Here is a 15,350-nt window from a genome sequence, read left to right as displayed (position 1 = left end):
TGGGTACATTCTCCGATATAGTTTCAGTATTATAATCAGGTGACGATTAGGCTGACTACCATGCACTGACTTATGGCATCCTCCATATAGATATCTGCCACATGGCACATTGCAGAAGCCTGCATACAAATTAGAAAGCTTAGAGGTAGGTTTCAAGTGGAAGATTAACAAAAACGGGGGATGGTGAGAATTAAGGGGGCGGTGTCTAATCAGTGGTTGGATAAAGATTGTGGATAGCATAGATGACCACAGACAATATACCAAGGGATTTGTAAAGCTGGGAAAAGTTCACAGTGAACTCAAGAGGATAATCAAAGATAGATTTTAAAAGGATGTAAATTTCAAACTGGATTTGTCATGGAGAACTGGCAGCGAATGACAATAGAGACGTTGAGCAAGTGTCACTTACTGTAAAGGTAGTCAAACTTTAGAGTGTACGGGGTATAGGAGGGAGGCTAGCCAGCGGAGCAGCTGTAGCAATTTTTACCCACAGTGGTGCTAGAGATGATATTGTAGTAAAGGGCCTGTTTCAGTTTCACGACCAAATTCACAACCTCTGCCGAGTTTGCCCTCGACTCTTACTTGCAGCATTGTCGTCACATAGGTAGGTTGTAGCAGGCTGTGATGCTAGTCGTAGGTACTCGTGGCATCAAGTAGGTCGGGGCGTTTTTCTGGCATGATGAAAAATGCCCACAAGTAAAAAAAGGTTGTGAATTAGGTCGTGAAAGTGGGACAGGCACTTAAAGGACACAAGAATGTAGGCTGTATTAGGAGCAGTATTAAATTACAGCCAAGTTCCTGACCATTGATTTAGAGACAGATTCAAATCCCACCACGACAGCTGGAGAATGTACATAAATCAGGAATTAAAGCTCGCCTCAGAAACAATGAAACTACCAGATTGTTGTGGAAACCTGGCCGATTCATTCATCCCTTGCATGTGGCTCCAGACCCATCCATGTGCTTAACTCTTTACTGCCTTTTTGGGGCACAGGCAATTAGGGAGAGACAATGCAAGCTGGCCTTGCCAGCAACATGCACTTGCTGCATTAGTGGTGACGGAACATGCTTTCAAAATGCCCAAAATGCCAAGTATGTGCATTGTACACAAACATGCGAACCTAGGCAAGGTTATGTAAAGAACCCAAATTCAGGAACATGGCGCACAAAAGGCAATGTGCGACCCAAGAGAAGTTCTACACTTACGATTGGGTCAGAAGTTCAGCTTGGGGACACAAAAGGGAGAAGGTCAGCTTCAACCAAAGGTCACATACACGTCTGGAATGGATGTTTCACTGCAGCAAGGGTGCAGACAGTGAAACAATGGTTGACTGACTGACACACTAACAGGTGCAGGCAAGTGGGTGGGAATCCCCAGAGTCCACCCAGCTCACTCATCAGGTTTTCCCATTTGGATATTGGTAAGAGCGACAGCTGCAAAAGAGAGTGGCGTCAAGAGACAAAAGTGTGGAATCTCAAGTGGCTCAATGCCAAGAAGAAAGATCAAGTGAGCAGCATCAATTGTGAGGTCATTACTGCGGCTGTGGGCAGGGCTCCAGAACGCAGTCCCCTTGGCATCAGCAACAAGGGTGGCCCCAATGTTTGGAGGGTATTCTGAAGGGCAAGGGTGATGAATGGAAAGGGCGGCATAGTGGCGCAGCAATAGAATTGCTGCCTTACAACATCAGAGACTCTGGTTCATTCCCAACTATGGGTGCTGTCTATGTGGAGTTAGCATGTTCTCCCAACAATCTCATGGATTTTCTCTGGGTGCTCTGGCTTCCTCTCACATTTCAAAGAAGTGCAGGTTTGCAGGGTTCAGTAAAGTTGAACCTATTGTGCAGGATGGAGTTAGATGTTGATCACTGGCCGGCACTGACTTGGTGGGCTGACGGGCCTGTTTCCACGCTGTTTCTCTAAAAGTCTGAAAAAGGGAACTCAAGGGGGCAAGATGGATAGAGGATGTGGATGGTGGGAAGCTTGGAATGCCATTATAAAGCAGGTCTCAAAAGGTAGAAATCTCAGGTTTACTCCCGGTACCAATGCTCGTAAGGTATACAAATAGGAAGATGGGGCAATTGAACAAGTTGTTGAAGTTGGTATAGGAGGAAGAGCTCAAAACATCAGAGACTTTGGGACCATCTCTGGCAGAACCTTAAATGGGTTAAACCTCATCAGGACAGGTACCAATAACCAGGTAGGTCCACCACACAAGTCAGGCACAAAATGCTGAAGTAACTTCAGGGTCTTGACCCACAACATCACCCATTTCTTCTCTCCATAGACGCTGCCTGCCCAAGTTACTCCAGCGCTTTGTGTCCATCTTAGGTCCTTCTCACTGTTGTGACAAAGGATTCAAGACCCAAAACGTTGATGGTTTCTCTTTTCCACAGATGTTGCCTGACTTGACGAGTCTTACCACCATTTTTTGTTTCAGATTTTCAGTATTCTTTTATTTTGTTGGGGAATACTTTAACTAGCTTGGCAAAGGAATGGAACCCAGGGGGAGAGTCAAGAGAGAAACAAGGCAGGAACTGGATGTTAGTAAAATGAAATATTCAGCAGAAACAAAGAAAAATAGCAGCCAGAATATGGAAAATATTAGGAGGTCATATTTAAATACACATTCTCAACAAGGAGAGTGAATTCACAGCACGAATGTTAGTTGGATCTCATTGCCATTATAATAGAATCATAGCTGCAGGGTGACCAAACCCGAGCACTATAATTAAGAGAATGATTGTGAGATTGCCAGGAAAAGGATAATTGGAGACGCAAGAGACTGCAGACACTGGATCTTGTGCAAAGAACAAACTGCTGGAGGAACTCAGTTAATTGGGTAATGTTTTAGATAATCGGGAACGTTGTAGAATTCAAAGAATGTGCAAAAAAGTACAAGACTAAACATTGAGAAACAAAAACCGACTGCAAGAACTTCCATCTGTAAAACAGAAGACAAGCAATGGTCATTTACAGACAAGTATGGGAAGAGATAGAGAAGGGGAGAAAGAAATGGCAGAGGAACTAAATGCTTGGCGTCTTCCATGAAGTTAGACACAGAAAACACCATTAGAAATGGTGAAAATCTAAACATTTAGAGCAAGCAAAGTAGTAAATGAAATTAGTATTTGTTATTCATATTACTAACATGTCAAAACACTGATAAATCCCAAGCAGCCAATGGTTTACATCCCAAGGGTTTAGAAATTGGAGACTATGGAGATAAATCTTAGCAACTGGTTCAAAAATCAGTCCTGGAACTCGGTATTTAAGTAAAGTGGAAAGCAAAAACTGAAAGCCACCGACCTGTATTGAGACATCAATACTTAGGAAAATGCAGGAATCTATAATAATGGATGTACAATCACGACACTAAAATGACTGAGCAGAGTGTGGGAAATAACACATTTGAGGAATAAGATCAAATATCAAATTAGAAACAGAAAATATGTGCAGGAGTAGGCCATTCGGCCCTTCGAGCCAGCACCGCCATTCAATATGATCATGGCTGATCATCTAAAATCATTGCCCCGTTCCGGCCTTTTCCCCCAATATCTTCCCAGCTGTTATCGGGCAACTGAACCATCCCGTCAGTAACTAGTGAGCGGTCCTGAGCTACTATCTACCTCATTGGAAACCCTCAGATAAATCTTTAACCTGACTTTACCTTGAGCTAAATGTTATTCCTTTTATCCTGTATCTGTACACTGTTGATGGCTTAATAGTAATCAAGGTATCATCTTGTAGAAAAGAACTGCAGATGCTGGTTTAAAATGAAGATGGACATAAAACGCTGGAGTAACTCAGCGGGTCAGACAGCATCTCTGGAGAAAATGAATATGTGATGTTTCAGGTCGAGACCTGAAGTCTGAAGAAGGGCCCCGACCCAAAACATCACCTATTCCTTTTCTCCAGAGATGATGCCTGACCTGCTGAGTTATTCCATCTATGTGTCCATGTATAATCTTTCCGCAGACTGGTAATCACGCAACAAGAAGACTTTCACTGTACCCCGGTATACGTGAGAAATTAACCTAAATATAGATGCAGCAGAATTAGAAAGCAAATGGCATGTTGGTCATCACTGCTAGAAGTCAATATAGGAATCAAGACATCTTTCTGAAATTACAGTATTACTGCAATAAATGCTACTTGGAAATGTTAATGGTTCGGCATCAATGGTGCCAACTCCCACATTGTTTATCACATGCTCCTGTTCCTGCACTCCACAACACAGCATCCCTGGTCGGCAAGCAATGCTTAAACCTGGAATTTGTATTTCAACTGACATACAATTGCTGCAAGTCCCTAAACCAGAACACAACAGCCTGTTCTACCCAGTAAATATTAACCACTAGTGACATAGCATGATGTCACCATGTCTTTCACAGAATAGTTATCAATTGAAGAAATCAATACTGACATTAAGCCAGATTCCCAAATGTTTGGCTAAAATGGGAGGCATGGAGAGCAGATGGTGGCATTAATAATTGTTGCTAATATCTAATATGTCTAACACTACAGCATAATAATTTCATCATTCCAGTTCCTATTTGATGGATGTGATAAATAAACCTTTGTCTTAAAAAGGAAGAGAATCAATTTTCGGGAAGGAAGGAAAGCCAGATGTATTTAACAATTAAATTTGGAGGTAAATCAGAAACCAAAAAGGGAATTATATTCTCATGGAGAGATTAATAATTATTCCACATACTTTTCCACCACATCAACTAATGGAGATATGCAGATGCAGGAAACAAGTATCTTTAGGAACAAAATAAGATTTGTGAATGATCACAGACTCATTTAACATGTTAGATGATCATTTAACATGTCAGATGATCACTCAGCTCTCCGCATCTGATTATATTAGTGAACTCGTCCCACTTCCGAACACTTGCTTCCTAATCCGTAAAAGTTTATGGAAAGGAACGGAAAGGTCCAAATCTTTGAAGATTACATTCAATTCCCTCTTCAAAGGAAATTGGATCCCACAACCAAAAGTTGTATCAGGAATGGGTCTGACCATAATCAGCCTGATTACTCTACCATATGTGCTAAACCCAAGTTCTTTGCTTTCCCTCCATCTTGTCAGCCACGAGAAACATTCACCTCATTTATTCAATCAAGAGGGTTATGGATTTAGATGACCAACCATAAACCTCCCGTTAACCCTTTCTTCTTGTAGGAAGACAGCAATATATTTTACATGAAGTGTAGTTCAAATAAACATTTGACCTTTGTAACATGACCAACATCAGCTTACTTGTCGACGATTTATTTTCCTTTGATTCCAGTTTTTTCTCATTATCCTTCCATCTTCGAATCTGCTCCTGTCGCATTTTAAAGAACAGTATCTGTTTTTGTTCTTCATTGAGTTCAGCCAGAAGTTCTGGGTCAATATACATAGTCTCCAGTATCTGCTGCAGCATTTTCACAGCCTTGCTATTGCACCAGTTGCTCGAGTTACCAAACCAAACGCAGTTTACACAGAGGCTAAAAGTCGGCAGGAGTAACCCAAAGCTCAATTACTAGTGGTTCCTGGTCTGGCCACCTACAAAAGAAAGAGAGAAAACAAAAATAGAATGTAACCAAAATGACCACATTTCAGCGCAATTTCAATCCCAAATTCCTTCTTCCCCCAACTAGACACGTTCAAGAGGGTGTCAAACTAACAAACTAAATAGACAGCGGAGGCGTTTGCCTGACTGTCATGCTGTGAAAACAGAGAGGATGAGATGGAGTTTCTTCCCACAGGCCATTAGGACTGTAAAATCTTATCTCACCAGGGACTAATTTAATTTACTAATTTACTGTTGTGTTGTGTCTTTTTAAAAGTGCTGCTTTTTCCCCCCTGTTATGTAAATACTGATTCTGTTCTATTCTGTTCTGTAGCTTTTTGCACAATCCGCATGCATTGCCACTTTCATTTCATTGCACATCTTGTATGTGTATGTCACAAATAAAGTTGATTTGACCCGACTTGAAATATGCAACTATCTTTAAAAAACATAAATGCCGAGAAGCTGCACGACAGTCCCGCCCAGGATGGCATGTCTGTCATATGTTGATAGAATGGAGCGGCTGGGCTTGTACACACTGGAATTTAGAAGGATGGGAGGAAACTTATTGAAACACATAAGATTGGGCACGATAGAGGCAGGAAACATATTCCCGATGTTGGTAGGGGGGGGGGGGGGGAGAGAGTCCAGAACCAGGGGCCACATGTTAAGAATAAGAGAGAGGCCATTTAGAATAGAGATGAGGAAAACCTTTTTCACCCAGAGAGTTGTAAATCTGTGAAATTCTCTGCCTCAGAAGGCAGCGGAGGCCAATTCTCTGGATGCTTTCAAGAGAGTTAGATAGAGCTCTTAAAGATAGCGGAGTCAAGGGATATGGGGAGAAGGCAGGAACGGGTTACTGATTGTGGATGACCAGCCATGATCACAGTGAATGGTAGTGCTGGCTCGAAGGGCCGAATGGCCTACTCCTGCACCTATTGTCCATGGTCTATTTAAGCAAAGAGGAAAAGATATATTTTTAAATGACTAATCTACCAAGGTCAAACAGGAATAAAGTGACCCCATTATGATGGTGGCGCATAGTTTAGTTTATGATTGTCACATGTACTGAAGTACAATGAAAAGTTTTTTGTTCTTTTATACTGTCAGAGAAAAGAATATACATGATTACAATTAGGCCATCCACAGTGTACAGATACAATATAAAGGGAATAACATTTAATGCAAGAAAAGGCTCTGTCTAGAATTATGCTTAAATTTTCAAGATAGGCTTTAGAGTCAAGAATAGGGAGAAACAGTGCACTTGATCCACCTTAAAGGTCACATCAATCACTTACCACGCATTTACACGTATCCTATCTATATTTATTCTCTCCACGTCAACTCCCCACCCCCCACCCTCGGTTGCCACAGTTACCATTGCACCAGCAACAATTCACATTGGCAATTAATCTGGCGACCTCACGTGTTTGTGGTATGGGGGGGGGGGGGGGGGGGGGGGGGGGGGACCAGAGTGCCTGGAGATCACAGGGTGAACATGCTACACCTGGGCGTCAGGATTAAACCCTAGTCACTGGTACTTTGAGGCAGCAGCTCTACCTGCCACACCACTTTGGTGTCTGCTTCAAGACTCCAGCATCTGGATAACTTGTATCATTCACCAATTCTGACAAACACTCAGCACAAATCTCCCAAGTTAGGCAGACAGTTCACTGCAGGATTGTAGGAAATGCGGTGCCAATGCACATTAAGCCACTTATGACAGAAGTCTTTCTGCTCACCAGGCCAGAACAATCCCATTAGACCAATTCCCCTTTTTATTGCCTTCCCTTTCGATCTGTTTTTTCCACTTAGCTATTCCAAAAGTAATATAATGCCATAAACCCAGACATTATCTGATTTGCCTATACCTCTTTAGTCAGAGGGAGGTGAATCTGGGGAATCCATTGCCACACACGGCTGTGGAGTCCAAATCAATGGTTCGACAGATTTTTGATTAGTAAGGTTGTCAGGGGTTCTGGGGAAAAGGCTGTAGAATGGTTGTGACAGAAAGCCAGACCAGCCGTGATTGAATGGCAGAGTAGACTTGATGGGCCGAATGGCCTTATTCTGCTCCTAGAACTTATGAACCATTGTGGATATTGGACTTTGTCTGGAAATGGCACGTTACAATGCTGAGAACTAATTCCTGCATTTGTATCCCCTCTTCTCTACCTATTGTCATCAAGTTTGGCTCGATTGTATTTATGTATTATCCAATTTGGCTGAATAACATGCAAAATAAAGCTTTTCACTTTACCACAGTATCCGGGACTACAATACATCTAAACCTAATCTTATAGTAGCCTATGGTAACCTACCAGCCTATTTTTTGGAATATGGGAAGCAGCCAGAACACACAAAAAAAACTCAAACAGCCACATAGAACGTAAACCATGCAGCCTTCGTGGTGGTCAGTAGCAAACCTGGTCTCTGGAGCAGTAAGGCATGGGCACTAACTGCTATGGGGGTATGAACATTGAATTCTCCAATTTTAGGTAACCTCTAACATCTCCCCTTTCCCCCCCCAAGCCCCACTACTTCCTCACTCCTCACCTCACTCCTACTTCCCCAGCCCCTCCCCTGTGCTCCACCTGGACTCTCACTCCCCCTACATCCTTTCTCTGGCTTCACAATTTGCTGATCTCCAATTCTTTTGTCTCACACCTTGTTTTATTCATCTCTGGCCTTTGTCCAACTACCTTCTAATCAGCCCCCCCCCCCCCCCCACCATCTGTCTTCACATATTACCTGTCACACTTTGTTCTATCCCTCCTCTCTTCTGGCTTTCTTCCCCCACCCATCAGTCTGAAGAATGGTCCCCCAAAACTTCACCTATCCATGTCCTGCAGGGATGCCTCCCGATCCACTGAGTTATTCCAGCACTTTTTTTCTTTTTGTCTTTTTTCCCCCCCATAAACCAGCATCTGCAGTTCCTCTTTTCCACTTCTTCAGCCTAACTGGTTGCTACTTTTATGGCCGATGACCCAAGGAGTGGAGTGACTTGATGGCTCGTTCCAGTGATGACTGTGTATCATTTGCATTAAAATATTAACAACCGCCTGAGAAGGTAAAGCAGATGCTGGAATCTTGAGTAAAAAAGAGATTCAGGGACAGCTTCTGTCCAGCTGTTTTCATGCAACTGAACCATTTATTATCAATTAAAGAGCTGTCCTGACCTAAAATCCACCTCAATGGAGAACCTTGGACTACCTCTAATCGGACTGGATTTTATCTTGCACGAAAGTTAGTCCCTGTCCTGTGTGTGAACGGCTTGATTGTAATCGTGTTTTGCCTTCTCGCCGACTGGATAACAGGCAACTAAACACTACACCTCGGTGCATGTGACAATAAACTAAACTAAAATGTTGGAGGAAACCAGGTGGTCTTCTGACCGAAGACCATTTCCCACAGACACTATCCGACTCGGTGAGTTCCTCCAGCTGTTTTTTTAAAAACTTTTAACGATTGGCATTATTTCGTCCAAAACCAGCGATTCGGAAGAAATATAATATGTGATACTCAACAATGATATTAAATATGCTTGATTACATCAAATGCGCAAGATGGAATGCACAAGCCACATACAGGCATGAATACGTTAAAAGCTGTCGAACGAGATTTAGGACAACATTGAAATGCTTAAATTCTCGCAAGTGAAAATGCCTCAAATTAAAATTCATTCCACTGATTGCACCGCGTCACAACTGAGTGATTCATTCTAATGCATTGACTGTTCCAAATGCAACTGCGGTTTGGTTAACTTGGCAAGGACGCTCCAATATAATGGAATGAGTTTTTTCGGAAGGTCATCGTTGCAATGGATTCTTAGGAATAGCGCATTGCATGAGTCACGGATGCAAGGGGCCCCGCATGAAAAGTCGCATTCAATTTTAGCTCCCATTTTTAAACAGAACACATTTCATACAAATCTCACTTTGTAATTGAAAACATACAGCTGCAAAAAACTTCTAGGTTTAGTGCCAAGAACGCCATGTGTTAACTATGCTTCAAACAGAAACACACTAAGCTTTACATTTGAATACCAACGTCTATATTTATCTTACACGTCTGTATTTTTCTTTAAATCTGACTTTCCAGTATATTGTAAAATGTTGTGAATAGGCAAAAACTTCACCAGAAGCATTGTTTTAAATGAAGTGGTCCCACCTCTAATTCATTTGGCACCAGTACTGCATTGTAAAAGTTCATTTAAACCATTACACCAAACTCCGCCAGCATTAAAGGGGACCTCTTTAAAATGGGGCACACGCTAGCTGTTTTTAAATGAGTAATTAAACTCAACATACCCCCACGCGGTCCAATGGGCAGTTTAACTTCCTTCGCCAGGGTACAGAGTGCAAAGTAGGAACAACAATGCGAGTCAGGTCATTCAGCAATTGGTAGCTGGAAGATACTCCATGTTTAATCAACACCTTGCATTTCTTCCGCTACAAGGGAAGGAAATGCCTCCGGGATATTGACGCGAGCCTTCCTTGCTGGCCGCTCTAATTCGATGGTAGTGTGAAGGTAAGAAACTCACCAGCACTTCAATCTTCCGGGGGAGCTGGAGCTCTCTCCTTGCCAAAGATCAGAGAGTGGGATCTACCCTCGGTTGCTTCCGACAAAGCATCACCGCAGCTCCCGGTGAAGATTACGGTCACAGTACATGGATATGCTCAACGCCGGCAATGTAGCGACTCAGCCGCTCTCCCCGCCCAGAATGAATTCCTGACAGCGGCTCGCAAGTGTTTGCCCGTAGACGAAAGCGCCAACTCTTTGACACGCACTCCGGACATGCCCGGGGGCTTTCCCGAAAGCAGCAGGCTGGTGGGAAGGGGAGAGGAGACGAGTCACTGTGCAGAGCTAGCGGTGTAAGTGAGTGAGTGGGGCAGCGGGAGGGGCCGAGCGGCGAGTCTACACTTCTACCGCGTGCCTCACATTCCAGCCCGGGGCGGCATTAGCATCGCCACGCCCCTTACCGCTGACGGACAGCCGACCCGCCCAATCACACGCCGGGAAACCGCGTTCCATCCCTGTCCCCGCCCCCTGCATTGTAACTGGCGTTTGTCTGGCCAATCAGACGCCGGCGCCCTGCTAGTCCCGCCCCCGCCGTGTTTGTTACACCTTTACCTGTGGATGAGGGAAGGTGGCGCAAGGATCGCTGCCCATCTGGGGTTTGTGTGGCCGATCGTGAATGATGGACGGTCCGACCATGATGAACAGGATCCGGCCGAGTCGGCATGGATTTACGAAGGGGAAATCATGCTTGACTAATCTTCTGGATTTTTTTGAGGATGTAACTAGGAAAATGGACATGGGAGAGCCAGTGGATGTAGTGTACCTGGACTTTCAGAATGCATTCGGTAAGGTCCCACATAGGAGAGTAGTGAGCAAAATTAGAGCACATGGTATTGGGGGTAAGGTACTGACAAGGATAGAAAATTGGTTGGCAGACAGGAAACAAATAGCAGGGATTAACAGGTCCCTTTCAGAATAGCAGGCAGTGACAAGTGGGGTACCACAAGGCTCGGTGCTGGGACCGCAGCTATTTACAATATACATTAGATTCAGATTCAGATTCAGATTCAGATTCAATTTAATTGTCATTGTCAGTGTACAGTACAGAGACAACGAAATGCATTTAGCATCTCCCTTGAAGAGCGACATAGCAAACGATTTGAATAAATAATAATAAGTGTCCGGGGGGGGGGGGGGGGGGTGGTGATGGGCAGTCACCGAGGTACGTTGTTGAGTAGAGTGACAGCCGCCGGAAAGAAGCTGTTCCTCGACCTGCTGGTTCGGCAACGGAGAGACCTGTAGCGCCTCCCGGATGGTAGGAGGGTAAACAGTCCATGGTTGGGGTGAGAGCAGTCCTTGGCGATGCTGAGCGCCTTCCGCAGACAGCGCTTGCTTTGGACAGACTCAATGGAGGGGAGCGTGGAACCGGTGATGCGTTGGGCAATTTTCACCACCCTCTGCAATGCCTTCCGGTCGGAGACAGAGCAGTTGCCATACCATACTGTGATGCAGTTGGTAAGGATGCTCTCGATGGTGCAGCGGTAGAAGTTCACCAGGATCTGAGGAGACAAATGGACCTTCTTCAGTCTCCTCAGGAAGAAGAGACGCTGATGAGCCTTCTTGATCAGAGTAGAGGTATTGTGGGTCCAAGAGAGGTCATCGGAGATGTTGACTCCCAGGAACCTGAAGCTAGAAACACGTTCCACCTCCGTCCCGTTAATGTGGATGGGGGTGTGCGTGCCGCCTCTGGACTTCCTGAAGTCTACAATGAGCTAAATTAATGATTTAGATGAAGGGATTAAAAGTAACATTAGCAAATTTGCAGATGACACTAAGCTGGGTGGCAGTGTGAACAGTAAGGAGGATGCTATGAGCATACAGGGTGACTTGGACAGGTTGGGTGAGTGGGCAGATGCATGGCAGGTACAGTTTAATGTCGATAAATGTGAGGTTATCCACTTTGGTGGCAACAACAGGAAGACAGATTTTTATCTGAATGGTGCCAAGTTGGGAAAAGGAGAAATACAATGAGATCTGGGGGTCCTTGTTTATCAGTCACTAAAAGTAAGCAGTCACTAAAAGAAATAATAATAAATACTTTATTTATCCCCTCAGGGAAATTCAGGTCCAGAAGCCCCCAACCAACAAACCCACATATTCAAAACAAACGCAGACAGAAAATACATAGAATACACTGTGGACACTACCTGAGGGCAATAAATACTTAAAAAGACCAATAATAAACAATTAAAAATTAAAAATTGCAAAAATGCATCCCCCTACAGCCTAGCGGTCCGAATTATAAAATCTAATGGCTGCAGGGGTGAAGGATCTCCTGAACCGCTCCGTTCTACAGGGCAGGGAGAGGAGCCGGTTGTTGTTCCGAGTGCTCTTTTGACTCCAGAATTACATGGAGGGGATGCCCGGGGTTTTTCAGGATGACCTGCACCTTGTGCCTCATACGCCTCTCAAGCACATCCATCCCAGAGTCTACTCTCCCCTCCAGCACTGAGCTAGCTCGTTTAACCAGTTTGACCAGCTTCTTGTTGTTTTTTTCACTAATGCTGTTGCCCCAGCAGACAACATTGTATTGTATTGTATTGTATTCAAATTTATTGTCATTGTCTCAATTTGAGACAACAAAATGAATTTCCCTTACAGGCAGTATCATAAAAAAAAATCACAAAAAAAAAAATAATAATAAATAAATAATAAAACATATTAAAAATAAAATTGAAATTGAATTATAAAAAAGCACAAACACAGAAAGTCCACGACACAACATAACATAAATGGCACCAAGGTGAGGATGGCACCATAGTCCAGCCAGCCTCCCCTCCATGTTCATCCGTGGTCGGGGCCTTCCGAGCACCCGCAGTCGCCGCCCCGGGTGGCCCGATGTTCAGGCCCTCACACCGGGCTAGTGGAACGCCGACGCCAAACCCCGACGGTGAGCATCCTCCTCCTCAGCGGCCCGTACCTCCTGATCAGCCGCCTCCCGCAGCCGGAGTCTGCAGCTCCTGAGTCAACAGGCCGAGCCGGGCAGAGTCACAGGACCCCGCGCTGTCCATCAGCGCCGCCCGCGTTGGGAGCTCCGCAAACCGCAGCTCCAGGATGTTGGTGCAGCAGGTCCAGCACTCCGGGCTCCAGACGGCGACTCCCGGTAAGGCATCGCCAGCCCCGCGATGTTCCAACGCTGTCCCGCCGCTGCTGGAGCTCCGGTCAATCCCGGCAGGAAAGGCCGCGCCAGTCCAGGTAGGTAGGCCGCTGTGGGGGGAGGGGGGGGGGCGAGAACGCGACTCGAATAATAGTCGCGTCCTCACCTGGAAGCGGCTGAAGGACGGTATCCCCCGCACCGTGCCCTCTTCCCCCACACAAAAACACCAAAAAAACACACTTTTACATAACTAAATAAACAAAAAAACAAAAAGATACCGGGCTGTAGGTGGAGGCTGCTGGCACCAGCGCCACCGGAAGTACAACAACAGGGTAGAAAATAACACTTGCAACCACAGTGTTGTAAAACATGTGCAGCATATCACTACACACATTGAAGGATTTGAGCCTTCTGAGGAAAAAGAGTCTGCTCTGGCCTTTTTTGTAGAGGGTGTCAGAGTTGACAGACCAGTCCAGTTTATTATCAAGGTGCACTCCAAGGTATTTATATGTCTGCACCACCTCAATGTCAGACCCAGCAGCAGCCCCAGACTGAAGAAGGGTTTCGGCCCGAAACGTTACCTATCTCCTTCGCTCCATAGATGCTGCTGCACCCGCTGAGTTTCTCCAGCATTTTTGTGTACTGAAAGTAAGCAGGCAGGTACAGCAGGCAGTGAAGAAAACTAATGGCATGTTGGCTTTCATAACAATAGGAACAAAGAGGTCCTTCTGCAGTTGTACAGGGCCCTAGTGAGGCCACATGTGGTGTATTGTGTGCAGTTTTGGTCTCTTAATTTGAGGAAGGACATTGTTGCTATTGAGGGAGTGTAGGTTAACAAGGTTAATTCCCGGGATGGCGGAACAGTCATATGTTGATAGAATGGAGCGGCTAGGCTTGTATACTCTGGAACTTAGAAGGATGAGTGGAGATCTTATTAAAACCTGTGAGATTAAGGGATTGGACATGCTAGAGGCAGGAAACATGTTCCCAATGTTGGGAGAGTCCAGAACCAGGGGCCACAGTTTAAGAATAAGGGGTAGGCCATTTAGAACGGAGATGAGGAAAAATATTTTCACCCAGAGAGTTGTGAATCTGTGGAATTCTCTGCCGCAGAAAGCAGTGGAGGCCAATTCTCTGGATTCTTTCAAGAGAGAGTTAGATAGAGCTCTTAAAGATAGCGGAGTCAGGGGATATGATGAGAAGGCAGGAACGGGGTACTTATTGTGGATGATTAACCATGATCACAGTGAATGGCAGTGCTGGCTCAAAGGGTCGAATGGCCTACTCCTGCACCTAGTGTCGATTGAATCCCTGCAACAAATCGAGAGGTAGAGGTGTGCCTTACTGTAAATAGTTGGAAAATTGGACTAGGAGATCCAAGAGACTGCAGCTGCTGCAATCCAGAGCAATATGCATCCAATTGGTGGGTTTTGATGCAAGTTGACTTTTGATGGAGAAAGCTGAGGATCCACAAACTGTCTTCATCAATGGGTTGGTGGTGGAGAGAGTCAACAACATCAAGTTCCTGGGTGTGTATATGTCTAAAGTTTGCTGAAGATCTGTCCTGGACTCTGGACATTGATACAATCATAAAGAAAGCCCATCCATGCCTCTGCTTCCTTGGATGATTGAGGAGATTTGGTATGTTGATGTATACTGTCTTGCACATTTACAGCGATACGGTAAAGAGCATATGGCCTGGTTCAGCCACTCAAACGCACAGGAACAAAGGAGATGACAAAAAGTGGTGCTCACAGCCCAATCCATCATGGGTGCTGACTTCCCCGCCATCGAAAAGGTAGCCAGCATCACAAAGATCCATAACACCCTTTCCATGCTCCCATTTCACTCCGACCATAGGGAAAAATGTATAGGAGTCTGAAAACCATAACCACCAGGTTAAAAAACAACAACCATCCAGCTCTTGAACACTACAGAACACCACCTGATGAACTCTGGACTGTCTTGCTTTACACTAAGGATTTTTGGCATTTTTGCACTAATACTAGGGATGATAATTTATTATTTATTATATATTATGTGTCTTGTGCTACAGGCCTGTTATGCTTCTGCAAGTAAGAATGTCATGGTCTCATTGTCAGTACATATGA

At 44.7% G+C, this 15,350-nt stretch overlaps 1 protein-coding gene across 2 annotated transcripts in view; it reads right to left on the bottom strand.

Moving 5' to 3' along the window:
- sh2d4a (SH2 domain containing 4A) overlaps nucleotides 1-10,479 on the bottom strand; it is a 65,120-nt gene extending 54,641 nt beyond the window's left edge. Inside the window, exons 1-2 of one of the 2 annotated variants that reach the window (XM_055642281.1) lie at nucleotides 9,872-10,479; nucleotides 5,267-5,554 (exon numbers count right to left, since the gene is read on the bottom strand). In XM_055642281.1, the coding sequence (XP_055498256.1) occupies nucleotides 5,267-5,432 (166 nt within the window). In that variant the 5' untranslated portion in view covers nucleotides 5,433-5,554; nucleotides 9,872-10,479. The remainder of the gene's footprint in view (nucleotides 1-5,266; nucleotides 5,555-9,871) is intronic. The other variant, XM_055642270.1, reaches the window with a different exon arrangement.
- Nucleotides 10,480-15,350: the final 4,871 nt, after the last annotated feature.

The sequence above is a fragment of the Leucoraja erinacea genome, chromosome 1 (assembly GCF_028641065.1).
Source record: "Leucoraja erinacea ecotype New England chromosome 1, Leri_hhj_1, whole genome shotgun sequence".
Classification (NCBI taxonomy): Eukaryota; Metazoa; Chordata; class Chondrichthyes; order Rajiformes; family Rajidae; genus Leucoraja; species Leucoraja erinaceus.
The sequence above is the reverse complement of the archived record's forward strand: the minus strand, read 5'-3'. Positions and strand labels throughout refer to the sequence as shown.